The sequence below is a fragment of the Oratosquilla oratoria genome, chromosome 27 (assembly GCF_046742065.1).
Source record: "Oratosquilla oratoria isolate Oo_2021 chromosome 27, ASM4674206v1, whole genome shotgun sequence".
Classification (NCBI taxonomy): Eukaryota; Metazoa; Arthropoda; class Malacostraca; order Stomatopoda; family Squillidae; genus Oratosquilla; species Oratosquilla oratoria.
This window is the reverse complement of record NC_134803.1, coordinates 4458398-4473397: the sequence shown is the minus strand read 5'-3', so window position 1 is coordinate 4473397 and position 15000 is coordinate 4458398. Positions and strand designations below refer to the sequence as shown.

The 15000-nt window shown below is 41.5% G+C and overlaps 1 protein-coding gene across 1 annotated transcript; it reads right to left on the bottom strand.

The window, feature by feature from the left end:
* Positions 1-4822: 4822 nt before the first annotated feature.
* LOC143040125 (general transcription factor II-I repeat domain-containing protein 2B-like) lies at positions 4823-14745 on the bottom strand. Its single transcript, XM_076210819.1, has 3 exons — positions 14656-14745; positions 12336-12342; positions 4823-5535 (listed from the first exon to the last, which is right to left on the bottom strand). The coding sequence occupies exons 1-3, from the start codon at positions 14743-14745 to the stop codon at positions 4823-4825; spliced, it is 810 nt and encodes a 269-aa protein (XP_076066934.1).
* Positions 14746-15000: the final 255 nt, after the last annotated feature.

Sequence of the window (15000 nt, the reverse complement as noted above, 5' to 3'; positions counted from 1 at the left end):
TGGGAGTAACGTTAGCTAGCTTCTATTCTCTGGGGACATCTCCGAATATGATGAATTTCTTGAAAATAATTTCTAATGGAACAACAATCTCATTTTTCATTTCCTTTAAGATTCTTGGATACCAACCGTCAGGCCCTGGTGTTTTATTAACTTTGAGTTTATCTATACACCTTTTAATTTTTTCTTTTGTTATATTTACCGTAGTGAGTAAGTTTACCCTAGACTTTTCACAGGTTTCATTTTGGAGTTCACTTTGAGGTGTTTCGTTTACGAATACCGAGCTAAAATAATTGTTTAAAAATGATACATTCCTTCATTTGAATATTCAAATTGATCGTCAGCGGATAATAGTGGACCAATGTGATTCCTAACAACCTTTTTATCTCTAATGTAACTATAGAATTCTTTGGGATTCTCTTTGGATTTATCAGCGATGTTCATTTCGTATTGTCGTTTTCTTTTTTTATTGTCTTTTTTAAATCTCTCTGTATTGATACATAACTTTCATAGTCATTAGATGCACCCGAGTATTTATATTTCTTATAAGCCTGTCTCTTTTTAGCAATACTTTTTTAGCAATACTTTTCTCATGCACACGCGCATGCGCACGCACACACACGCACACGCACACACACACACACACACACACACACACACACACACACACACACACACACACACACACACACACACACACACACACACACACACACACACACACACACACACACGATAGAGATGACGTATTGAAATAGGACAAGAGAGAAACAAGAGGACATGTTAAGAAGCTAAAGAAGGACAGTTACAGAAGAGACCTGAAAAAGAACAGTTTCCCGCACAGAGTGATCGATGTCTGGAACAAACTAAACAGTGAAACAGTGAATGCCAGGACTATACATGAGTTCAAGAATAAATTGGATGTGGAGAGATACGAAAACGGGTCACAACGAGCATAGCTCCCGTCCCGTAAAATACAACTAGGTAAATACAACTAGGTAAATACAGACACACACACACGCGCACGCTCACGCGCACACGCACGCACACACACACTCTGGTGAGGTGAAATGGGTTAAGTGAAGCTGGGTGGTGATGTTGAGGTAGTTGTCGCTGATGCCACGGGAGGTGACTGTGGAGCCCAATTCTTGATCCACACATCCTACCACACTCTGGGCAAGTCAGCTCTGGATCAAGTGGATAAACTCTATCGTTGAGCAGATGTCTTCTTTCCTACCGGTCGCCCCGTGCTTGGTTACGAGCTGACTCAAGATGTTTGACCCCTTGTGAGCAATTCGTACGTCATGAGGCGTAATCAGAACAATGGCTTCAAGATCTGTTATTGTGATTTTACATTTCTTGAGTATTGATTTTAGCTGAGTTTTGTAGTGCTTTTTCTGACCCATGAAATGCGATATGCATCAGGTAGTTGCCTGCAAAGAATTTGTCGGGAAAGAATGTTCTCAGGCATGCGAATGACGTGACCCGTCCATTGCAGCCGACGTTTTGCTAGCAATAAAACATACATACATGAGATTTGTGCTGCATGTTGCAAAATTTCAGTGTATGGTACTTTGTCTTGCCATGTTAGGCCCAGGATTCTCTGAAGACACCGTATATGGAAGGCCTCCAGGGCTTTTATATGTCGTCTGTGGTTGGTCCAGGTTTCTGAGCAGCAGAGTAGGGTGGAGATATAGACGGCGCTGTAGACGGATATTTTGGTTCGGTACGAAGGTTTCCGTTATCAAACACCCGAGAGCATAGATTACCAAAACATGCGGATGTGAGGTGGAATCTTTAATGAATTTCATCATCTACATTGTGTTTTGGTGTTGTTATGCTGCCTAGGTAGGTGAACTGTTTGACTTGCTTGATCTGTACACCATTGGTTTGAAAAACAAGGGGTGGGACTAGGCCTGCTCTTTGTTATGCAAGTATCTCTCCCTCTCTTTCTCTTGTATCCTCTGGTTGACGAATATCACCGAATTAAAACATCGAAGTCCTTTTGAGTCTCTGTTGACCAAACGGAATACAGATATAAGAGCAAGTGGTTCCTAGCACTCTCTCTGTGAGACTGACGGTCCTCCGACCGGTTTCGGGCGTCCCAGGTCAGAACTGCTGACCTGGCATTCTCGACATAGTCGCTAGAGTATTATTGATATTACATTTGTACACTTTACATCATTATCTAAACCATAACTGCAAATTAGATTTTATTAATAAAAGGTGTATGATTGTGTTTGGTGATGAATCATGCCTCTATGTATTTCATAATAGAGAGTATAGTGTTTATGTGAGTGGTTGGTAACATTAGGCGTCTGCCTTGATCATGTGTCCATCATGAACTCATTGCATGATAGGAGGGTTTTTTCGTGCCTGAACACGTGATGTTGGTGTGTGAATGTTGTCTTATGTGGTTACATATGCCCCCTTCCCTTTCCGAAAGGTGACTCCCGTCACTTTATATAAAAGGAAATGGAAGAGAGAGGAGAGAAATATGCAAAAAATGCAGCGTCTGTTATGATAATTATGCGAATGAATTCATCGTGTGTTGACGGAAGGGGAATATGAATCTGCCTAAAAGACGGGATTTAAATGGAAGTATCGTAACATGAGACGTCGTTCACCAAGTTATGGTAGGATCAATAACAGAAGCTACACACGTTTTCGGAGGTAATGACACATGGGTTTCTATTTACGCTGAAATGGCGGGTTGTCACTGGGCTCACGATATTATTGCCAGGTCCCGGTAAGACCAAGGTGGAAAGGTGTTGGTTTCATGTCTGTGAGAAACACTGTACAAGTATCCTTTTGTTACTTCGTATCTCTGTTCTGCGAGATTTACTGTTCATATAACCGTGAGTCACTTTGTATCTCTTTTCTGTGAGATCTGTATATACAGTACATCAATGTCATTGAATTTTGTTAATGTAGATTTGGATCACATTTAATAGCCTATCATCCCTTGGTGAAATGCCATTTGGAAAAAATGTAATGGATGATATATATATATATATATATATATATATATATATATATATAGATATATATATATATATATATATATATATAAATATGAGAGAGAGAGAGAGAGAGAGAGAGAGAGAGAGAGAGAGAGAGAGAGAGAGAGAGAGAGAGAGAGAGAGAGAGAGAGAGAGAGAGAGAGAGAGAGAGAGAGAGAGAGAGAGAGAGAGAGAGAGAGAGAGAGAGAGAGAGAGAGAGAGAGAGAGAGAGAACATTTTTAGAATATAATAGGTAGTAAAGTGTAATATATTGACCTATAAACATGCAACAGGTGATATAAATGCGTATAGCAAGGGAATACATAATATGACAAGCTAGCAAACAATCTCAGAGGAGATGAGCATTCAAATGTCAAAGGTTGATTATACATATCTATGGCAATTGAAGGTCTGCTTCACCCACGTTATATAAGAAGGGAAGGCCAGCAAGGAGAACATACTTGAAGCTCAGGATAGTGAGAACAGAGATCTGGCACATGAGAAATGAGTGACTATCGGAGGTTCCGCCTGTGATCTTTTCACTGCGGTAGGATTGGTTGTACTCTAGGCATTCTGTTTAGGATGTAGAAATACACTAACCTACCACAAATGAGGACTAGGAACACGAGGGTAATGGTGTTCAGTGATAGGGAAAAGTATGAATGTATTGGCTGGAGGAAGGAAAGAGCATTCAGTAGGTCGGAGGAAGTATGGTTTAGCTATGTGACATAATCTTGCTTTTTTATTGGTAATGATAGTGGCCTCGAGGGATAGAGGGGTCCGGCAGGGCGGTTATGGAAGTCAGTGTAGTGCTGAGGTTACAGGTCAGGATGTTGTGATGATGGGCATCTCCGTAGAAGATTTGGCATGAATCTGCAATGGAGATTGTCCCCTTAATCTTACGTTCTATTGTGGAAAGGTAGTTTTTACAAATAACTGAGACTAAAGTGGTGCTTGGAAAGAATATGAAGTGTTCATTGTTGATATGGATACGGTGGAGGTCGTCCTCAGTCGAAGATTTGAAATGGCATCTGCCAAACGTAATTTTATCAGGCTTTGTGATTTGGTTTAGGCAGGATGGTTTGGTAACGAGGTAGAAACGGAATAGAAAGGTGGGGCATAATTGGTAGTCCAGTACAGTGTTTTTGCACTGGAGGAAATCTGAGGTAAGGATGTGTGATAGCCATTGTCCGTGTACGGATCTTATTATGATGGTAGGTAGGAGGTTGAGTGAGATGGTTGTGCCATTAAAGGGGTAGGGGAAGGGGTGGACATTCCAACCAAGAAATTTCTTTTCCGAGTCCAGGGGTATGTGGACGTAGACAGCATTTATTCCTAACGTGGTCTCGAGTTGTGGGTAATAGTAGTGCAGGTGTTTTGGTGAGAACAACCCGTTCAGTTGTAGTTTTTTGTGCACTAGGGTGAGTGCTAATGAATCTGTAATGACGGGTGGGTTAGGAATGGTGATGGATATGGGTAGCAGACGCCTCCGAGTACGAATTTAGGAGTAATGCCCTAAAACAGGGGTCACCGAACTTTTTTCACTGCGGGCAGGATAACTGAAAGAATGACGAGCGCGGGCCGCATAATCATTCTGTTCAATACTTGCAAGCCAGAACGAAAGCTCTGGGAAAAAAGACGAAAAACTAAGTTTAGCATTCCATGTTAATCATGGGTGAGTGGCGTGCAATGCACAAAAAACAAAAACAACCAACATGTTTATTTACTAAAAAGTTATCAAAGAAGCGACGTTAGCAAAAAGATAGTTACATCAGACATAGTGTGCACATATCCGAATCTTACAAACTAAGCAGCAAAAGAGGTTAGTGAGATTTGTTAAACTGACGTTTGGCTTTCAAGATATCATCAATGTTTGGTTTGGAATTGCTGCATCCAATCAAGAGAATTGCTTTCAAATGTTCATCAGTCAATCGCGTTCGATGTGTTGACTTCACATACTTCATTTTTGAAAATGTTTGCTCACAGACATAAGTTGTTCCAAAGACTGATGCCATACCAGCGGCAAAGTTCTTCAGTTTCGGAAAGTCATCATCAGCTAAGCAGCGGTAAAATGCAACAAGTTTTCCTTCTCTGTGCTTCTCTTTCATCAAGTCATTTGCTCGCAAATCAATGAGCTCCATCTGTAGGTCAACTGGCACATCATCAAGGTTACAATGAAACAGATTCTGGAACAGAAGAATGTCACTTTCAATTCTGTCAAGATCTGAAAATCTCTTAAAAAAATGCTTCTTCAAGTCACGAATAATCTTTTTCGGAAAATCGAGGTTGACATCTTCGGCGATTGTAGCGCAAAACTCTTTGAAACAGTGAAAATGAGAAAAGTTTTCTCTTTCCAGTTGTGCTTCAAATAATGGCAGCTTTTTCCGAAATCCTTTGATGATTCTGTAGAGATCACAGACGAGGATATCCTTTCCCTGAAGTTTCAAGTTCGGTTCATTCATGTGGGATGTGATGTCGACCAAAAATGACAACTTTGACAGCCAGGTAGGATCTGACAGCTGTGGATCAGCTCTATCTTTTTCAGTGAGAAAAACATCTATTTAGTTTCGGAGGTTGTGAAAACAAAACAGGAGTTTACCGCAGCTGAGCCACCTCACTGCTGTGTGATAAGGCAAGTCACAGAAATCAGAATCAATTTCAAGTACCGTCGGCGGGCCGGATAAACTGACGTCGCGGGCCGGATCCGGCCCGCGGGCCGTAGTTTGGTGACCCCTGCCCTAAAAGGTAGTACAGATTTCAATATAAGGCAAGTGAGAACATAGGTTGTATGGGGACGGAATTGGGAAGATCCGCGAGCTAGAAGTCGGCAAGGATAAGAAGGGAGGGGGAGGGGTTGACCGTTGTACTTGACGAGTAAGTCGGTTAGATCGGTGATGTATCAGAATATTCGTCTACCACTTACAATTATGTACAGTGAGAGGGATTTGGAAGATGTCAAAAATAGATTAAATACTAGGTTATCGTGGATAACCTGCACTCATGATGGCGATGACCTTCGGCTACTAGTGGACTTGAATCAGGATTCTGGTGGAGATGGGATGAGCGGCCCCTGCAGAATGGCGTCGGGTCCGGCCTTGAAGTCAGGGGTGAGGGAGTGGTCCACGACCACAGGGAGTTCCTGTCGATTCTCACCCGCGATGTAGCGTCGAACTCATTGTTTTTCCGGGAGCCACAGATAATGATGAAGATCTTGGGTCAATTGTTAATAGTTATTACGATACAGTTCCTAAGACTCTTCTAGCTAGGCACTTCGGAGACCGTGGTAGCCCACTGCCACCAATCTGGTGTATGCTCTGCTGGAGGGATATCACCGAATTATAATACCGAAGTCCTTTTGAGTCTATTAACCAAACAGGATACATATGTAAGAGAGAGTGATTCCTAGCACTCTCTCTGTGAGACTGACGGTTCTTCGACCGGTTTAGGGCGTCCCAGGTCAAAACTGCTGACCTGGTATTCTCGATGTAACTACCAGAGTATTACTGATATTACATTTGTACACTTTACATCTTTATCTAAACCATAACTACAAATTAGATTTTGTTAATAAAAGGTGTATGGTTATGTTTGGTGTTGAATCCTGCATCCTTGCACTTGGTTGACTGCCGAGGTAGTAATGCAGTCAGGTGACCACTGACCATTTGAAATCACCGCATTTGAGATCACCGCATGCATTGGGATGATGCTGAAATAATTTATAAATCAACATGTAGCTTCAAAAGGAAAATAATTGAGTCTTCCCTGATAAAATAGTTCCCTAATTTCAACATATCAAATGGTCAGTGGTCACCTGACTGCATTACTACCTCAGCAGTCAACCAAGTGCTACCTCATTTACTCCAAGGTCACAAAACCCCAGGCGACCTGCGGAGCATCAGTCACGTAACCTGAGCTTGTTCCTTTTCCACCTCACATTTTTGTATATAAGCTTATGCCTTCCACTATGTATTCATTCTGCTGAAGAGGGTCACAGTTAGTGATCGAAATATACAGAACGTTCGACATTAGTGTCTTCTTTTTCCGAGTGTGGGATAAAAAGTTTATATATATATGTATATATACTATATATACATGTATATATATGTATATATATATATATATACATACATATATATATGTATATACATACATATATATATATATATACATATATATATATGTATATATATACATATATATATACATATACATATATATAATACATACATATATATATACATAATATGTATATATATACATATATATATATATATATATATATATAAACATATATATATAAATATATATAACACAAATATATATATGTATATATATATATAACATATATACATATATAAACATATATATGTATATATGTATATATATATATATATATATATATATATATATATATACATATATATATATATACATACATACATAATTTGTACGTATACCGTTCGTTGTTGTTTACAAAAATAGCTTCAGTTTCGAGGGGCCTAGTGTATAAAGGACTATACTAGATATTCAACAATGAAAGAGACATCATGTTTGCATAGCAAATATGTGTTCACGCGTGAGGGAACCTGTTAACGCGGGTCACGTAATGACAATGTACTTTGCTCTTTTTAAACCTTGGCGATATTTGGTGTCATTAAACGCTACCAGGTGTCCAGCGCAGGTCATTATCGCCGTCATCATTTACCGAAGTCTTTTGGCTCATGTGAAGAATCCTTGAAACGGAATATGCCAACACCACTCGTCATACATTTGGTCACGTTTCGTTCTCGTCCTTAACCCTTTTTCTCGCAGCTCAGTTCTTCTCCGTCATATCCCTCTCTCTCTTTCTCCCTCTCTCTCTCTCTCTCTCTCTCTCTCTCTCTCTCTCTCTCTCTCTCTCTCTCTCTCTCTCTCTCTCTCTCTCTCTCTCTCTCTCTCTCTCTCTCTCTCTCTCTCTCTCTCTCTCTCTCTCTCTCTCTCCATCTCTCCCCCCCTCTCTCTCTCTCTCTCTCTCTCTTTCTCATTGCCTCACCTCTTTATCTCTTCTCTGCCCTCTGTTTCCCGTGTCTCTTCTTTTGTCTTCACACTCGCCCCTTTCTCCCCCTTCTCTCTCCCCACTTTCCTATCTCTCTCTCTCTCTCTCTCTCAATCCCTCTCTCTCTCTTTCTCTCTCTCTCTCTGTCCTCCCTGGAGCCTCTCCCCTTGTTTGTTGCTGCCTGGACCCTCTTGTTCAGCCTCGTGGCTCAGGACAGTTCTCCCTTTGCGCCTCGAATATGGCTCTGAAACTGCTGATGTCGCCCAGGTCTTATCGTTGCTGGCAACAGCTTAGAATGTACGCGCTGCTCCTTTTCTTTACCTACCTATTTTAACTTTTATTGTCCTTTATACGATGCACATATAAAGATTAGTCGGTTTATTGGAGTAGATTTTTTTCTTGGAGAATGTTTTTTTCTTATTACTTCCTCCATCCTCCCCTCCTCCCTCCCTTCCCTATTCGCTCATCTTAACCTTTCTCTGCCATTTTTCTACATCTGATCTGCTCCTTCTTTTTTGTCCTCTTCTTCTCCTTGTTCTCTCGCCTTTTTCTCTCTTTTGATAGCTCTTAATCTACTGCATTTCTTTGCTTCTTCCCTTCATTTCCTATCTCCCAAGCCAAGCTCTCTGCTCCTCCTCCTCCTCCTCCATATCCTACTCTCCCTACACTTTTTTCCTCCTCTTCCTTATCTTGTATTTCATTCTCCTATGCCTCCTCCTCCTCCTCCTCCTCTTCCTCCTCCTCCTCCTTCTCCTCCATATCCTACTCTCCCTACACTTTTTTCCTCCTCTTCCTTATCTTGTATTTCATTCTCCTATGCCTCCTCCTCCTCCTCCTCCTCCTCCTCCTCCTCCTCCTCCTCCTCTTCCTCCTCCTCCTCCTCCTCCTCCTCCTCCATATCCTACTCTCCCTACACTTTTTTCCTCCTCTTCCTTATCTTGTATTTCATTCTCCTATGCCTCCCCCTCCTCCTCCTCCTACTCTTCTTCCTTCTTTTCCACCACGTCCTCCTCGTTTTTCTCCTTGTCCTCCTCGTTCCCGTGTCTCCATCTCATCATCCACTTTTTTATTTGACTCTATTCTTCTTCTTTTGCCTTTTGCACCCCATCCTTCTCTTCCCTTTTCTCCTTCTCCTCCTACCCCTCTTCTTCCTTCACTGCCTTCTTCTCCTTTCCCACCTTTCCCTCCTTCGTTGTCCTATTTCCCCTTACAATTGTATATGTTCATAGTCGGTGTCTGTTTAGCCTCTTTTCCTCCCTCACTCCCATCCTCCCTCTTCCTTCCCCCCCCAGACTCCAACTGAAATTAAGCCCCCCCTACCCCTGTCCCTCTCCCTTTCACCTTCGAGGTCGTTATCTGTAATGACCCCTTGTATTTGTCGTTTGGTACCTCCTCGGACACCGTTATAGACTCTCTTTAGTGACCTGTCGTTAATCTTCTTTGTGGATCTGACCCCCCCCCCCCCGGCCCCTTACGACGAACAAAAATGGTTTTCTTTAGACCCAATCCCTTTCCTATCCTACTATCTCCCTCGCCCCTTCCCTTCCCTTCCTTCCCTCCCTCCCTCGCCCCTTCCTTCCTTCCTTCCTTTTCTCCCTTCCTCGTTCTTTCCTTCTCTCCCTTCCCCCTTCTTTCCTTCCCTCCCTACGTCCTTCTTTGCTTTTTTTCCTTCCTTCTTTTGTTCTTCCTTTTTTCCTTCTTTCTTTCCTTTCTTCCCCTTTTTCTTCCTTTATTCTCTCTTTCCTTCCTCCCTTCCTTCTTTCCTTCTTTCCTCACCTTCCCTCTTTCCTTCCTTCCTTCCTTCCTTTCTTACTTACTTCCTTCCTTCCTTCTCATCTTATTTCCTTCCTTCCTCTCCTTGTTTCTTCCTTCCTCCCTTCCTCTTTCCTTTCTTGCTTCTTTCCCTCCTTTTTTGCTTCCTTCTCTCTTTTCTTTCTTCGTTCCTTCCCTCTTTCCTTTCTTCCCCCGCCTTTCTTCCTTCCATCATTTCCTAACTTTCCTTTCTTTCCATGTCCCCTTCTTCCCTCCTTCCCTCCCTCCCTATCTTTCCTTACTCCCTTCACAACTTACCTTGTACGAATTTCTCTTTCACTGTCTTTCTACACACTTAGTAGTGTTCCATCATGTTTCACAATTTACAGTTCTTTTTCTTTTCCTTTATCCTATCTAGGTGCTCTGTTCTGTCCAGCTTTGACTTTCCTCTCTTTTATCACTTAAATATTTTAGGCCACCCACTCCCTCCTCATCTCGTTTGATTTCTTCTGACTTGATATTAGATCGTTTCCTGCCCCTTCCTTCCTCTTACATTTTCTCGTAATCTCTCCATTTCTCCTTCCTCCTTTTCCCTCCTGTTTCTCTTTCCTCCTTTTCCTTCCTCCTTCTTCCTCCTTCTTCCTCCACTCTCCTCCTTCTTCCTTCTCTTTCTCCCTCCTCCTTTTTCTTTGTCCCTTCTCAGTCTTCCTCTTCCTTCTCGTTACTCTTTCTCTTGCAATCTTCTCTTCCTCCTCCTTTTCCTCCTTCCTTCTACCTCCTCCTCCTCCTCCGTCCTCCTTGTTTTTCCTCCTCCCTACTTCTTCATCTTTTTTTCCTTCCTCCGTCACCCTCCTCCTTCTTCCTTGTCCTTCCCCTAGCTTCTCCTCTCCTCTCTTCTTTCCCCTCCCTCTTCCCCCTCCCTCTTCTCCTTCACTCTTCCTTGTTATCTCTTCTCCTTCTCTCTCCTTCTCCTTCCTCTTTCTCTCTCCTCCTCTCACACCCTTCTCCCTCTTCCTTCTCCGTCTTCCTTCTTCTACCCTCCCTCTTCCCTCTTCCATCTCCATCTTCCTACTCCCTCTTACCCCTCCTTCTCCCCACTCCCTCTTCTCCTTTGTCCTCAGTCCTCCTCTCTCCTCCTTCTTCTCGTCTCTCCTCCTCCGTACACCTCCTTCTTCTTTCCCGCTCCTCCACTTAACTCCATTTCCTTCCTATTTGCCACCTCCTCTTTTCCTCCATCCTACTACCTCCTTCTGTCTTCCACCATTTATACTATCCCTCCTTATTTTCGATAATTCTGATATTTGTAGGATTGTTAGAATCAGTCCTGTCTTGGGGGAAAGGTCGAAGTGTAGATGCCCCCTACGCCGGTCCAATATTCGGTATTCGGTCCAGTCTTGTCGCCAGTGGGCCGTAATTCAACCAGGATTTTTATTTACACCTTCCCGCACAAGGTAACTGTGAACATGAGTAGGAGAGGTAGCCAGCCATTACCCTCTTGCTTAAAGCCCCTGTCACCCCATCCATCCATCTCATTCTTGGTCTTCCTTCCAAGTTCACTCAATCCACCTCTGCTCATATTTCTTCACTCATTCTTTGCATGTGTACAAACCACTCCAATAATATTTCATGAGACATATCTCCCAGCTCCTATACTACCCCGCTCTCCTCATCACCTCTTTATTTCTAACTCTATCCAAAACTGTAACCTTTACAATACCTCTCATACACTTCATCCCAAACAAATATAAAGTTATCGTTTGTGTTTTTCTTGAATTTCAAATCTCCGCCCCATACAGTGTTGTAGGCGCAATAATCACCCCTTCAAATAATCTTCTCTTTGTATCCATTCCCAGATAAGAAAATAAGAACATAAGATGGAGTAGAGTACAAGAGCCCATAAGGCCTACACTAGGCAGTTCCATGTCCATTACCACTTATCATTCCCATCAATAAAGTTATTCCATTTTCTCTTAAAATAACTAATAGTTTCAGCGTTCACCATCTATACCATCATTAACCACACTACTGGTAAACCAGTTCTAGCCTCTTTCCTTCTTAAACCTAAATATATTCAATTTGAATCCATTAGTACGAGCCCTACCCTGCTGTCTAATATGATGAAATAGTCTGCATCACCTTTGTTAAAACCCTTGGTCCATTTGAATACTTCTATTAGATCATGCCGCACTCTATGTCTTTCCAGAGAGTGTCAGTTAAGATCCCCAAGTCTATCTTTGTAATGTAAATTTCTAAGCCCTTGTATGATTTGGTCATTTACCTCTGTATTGATTCTAGTGAGTTGATATACATTCTTTAGGACGGAGACCAAAACTGTACTGCATAGTCAAAGATGGGTCTAACTATCGCCAGACAGTTTAATATCTACATCTGCATTTTTTAAAATCGTCATAGTAATAAATCCTAATGTCCTGTTAACCCTATTCCTGGGATTAATGCGCTATTTCCTTGATTTAAGGTTAAGACTGAATAACACTCCTAAGTCTTTTTCTATTTCGGTTTTCTCTAATATGGCGCTATCTGAGGCATACCTGCTTTCTGGGTTGTGTAAACCTGTGTTTAACACAATGCACTTTGATATACTGAAGTCCATTTGCCATTTCAAAGACCATGAGAACAATTTATTAAGATCCTTCTACAGTATCCTAGCGTCTTCCCAGTACCTAATATGGCGTTCTATTTTAGAACCATCTGCAAAGTTACTAACATCACTATTAATCACATTATCCAAGTCGCTTATATACAATATGAACAATAAAGGATCCAAAACAGAGCCCTGGGAAAATCCACATGTAATACTCCTACATTTGGGTTTTATACTGTTAATGGTGATCCGCTGGTTTTTTTTTACTAATCTTGTTTAATTCCATTCGAACAGTTTTTCTCTTATTCCACGAATTTTTATCTTATTTCGTAGTGTCTAGCAGGGCACCTTGTCAAACGCTTTGCTAAAGTCCAGGTAAGTAACATCATATCTACCATTGTCATCTTCCGCCTTGCAGACATTAGTATAAAAGGATAAAAGTTTAGTTACACGCGACCTACCCAGGTTGTGGTTCACGAATCTAATCATGCTTCTCGATATGATCCTTGATGTTATTTGCTCCTAATAATTCCAGCATTTTACCTATAACCGATGTTAAACTGATTAGCCTGTTGTACATAGAGATTTATCACCCTTTTTAGAAACAGGAACAACGTTTGCCTGTCCCCAAGACTCCTTTGTCAACCGACTTACTGAATACTTCTGTTAAATGTTTACAGATTTTAAATTTACACTATTTTAGTACTCTTGGAAAGTTTTTCGTCTGGATTCGGGGATATTGTAGTTTTAAGTCTATCAGTCTGTTTGACTATATCTTTATTGCTAATGCTGATGCTTATTTTTCGTAAGACTTCTTATTCCCCCAAGACATTTATTTGTTTCCCCCACTCATCAGTTTACCTCCACCCCACTCCTCCGTTTCCTGCCACATGTGACCACAGATATCTAAAACTATTAAATTCCTCAAGCTTCTCTCCTCTAAGATTTACTTTCAACTTGCTGCCACCCTCTCCCCTAGTACGTCTCATCACCTTACTTTTACCCACATTTACTTTCAACTTCCGCCTATCGCATAATTCACCAAACTCCGTTATCTATTCCCTCAGAACATCCTCCGACCCCGACAAAAACGCAATTTTGTCAGCAAACCACAAGTGGCTCACCTCACTCCACTATCTCTAACCATCTCCAATCCCCTTCACATCACCCTCGCATTTACCTCCCATACCACCCCACCTATGTACACATTCAACAGCCATGGCGACGTGACAGCCCTGATGTAGCGTTACCTCTGCCTCAGACCATTCGCTCTCTCTTCTTCTAATCCTAACACAGGTTCTACATATCTCGTTAAAACTCTTGTCTGCCCTTAATATCTTTTCCCCAATCCCATATATCGGTAATACCTCTCACATTATCTCCCTATCTACCCTGTCACAAGCCTTTTCCAAACCCATAATGACACAAAAGTTATATTTACGTTTTGTCAATACCTTCTCGCAAATCTACCTTATCACAAAAATTTGATCCACGCATCCTCTACTTTTCCTAAACTCATACTGCTCCTCATCAATTACAACTTCTGTTCCTCTCCTAATTTCTCTCAGTTGAAACATCCCCGAAAGCCTTTCCATATATACTCAACAAATTGATTCCTCTAAAACGACTACAATGAATTTTGTTCCCTTTTCCATTGTAAAGCGAAACTATGCAGGCAATCCTCCAGTCCTCCGGCATTCTCCCCTCCCTTACACTCACATTTAACGACCTCACTTGCCAATCTACTATAACCGTATCTCACTTTTCAGACTCACCATATGACACCCTTTCCTTTTACTCTCCCATCACAATAATTTTCTTAGCTCCCCACACTACCACATTAAATCAATCCCTATCCTCTTTCATATTCAACAACTCTCTGAATTACTCTATCCATTTTCCATTACCGCCTTTACTAATATTAGCATCTGTTTATTTGCACCTTTTACCTTTTCCTCTCTACTTGACGCACCCCCAACTCTTTTAATTTTCTAAAGCATCTTTTTATTCTTTTAATAATTTTGTCATACTCTTACCCTATTATACATCTGCTCTCCTTTTTGCCTCCTTTATCTCACTTTTTGCTTCTCCCTTTTTCTTGTACCTCTTATATGCTTCCCGGGTTCTACTTTCCAACCTATCCACATTTCTACTACCAGTTTCGCCTTATTATACCACCACTCACTACCCTTCCTTGTATTTCTTCCCATCCTCCTCGTTCCACATACCATCTTTGCACACTTTGTCACTTCCTCTTTGAAACAAACCCATTCCTCTTCTACTTTCACCTCTACTCTAACCTTTGCCGTCTCCCACACTCCCAGTTTCTGCTGGTATTCCTTTTCATTCCTTCTCATTTTTTTCTCATTCAAATTGTTAACTATAAGCACCTCTCTACTTTCTGTCCTTTCTCTCTTTCTCCACCTATCCTCCATTCTCGGCTTCCCTTCTACCAAAGAGTGACCTCACACTACCCCACTCTCTCCCCTAAGGACATGAATGAATTTACACTTGCACTGGCATTGTTTATGGTCTCTTTCTGTTCAATGAGAGTTTTGTCACTAATTTGGTGATCTCTTTCCTATGAGATACATTTTGTTTGTATATGGGTA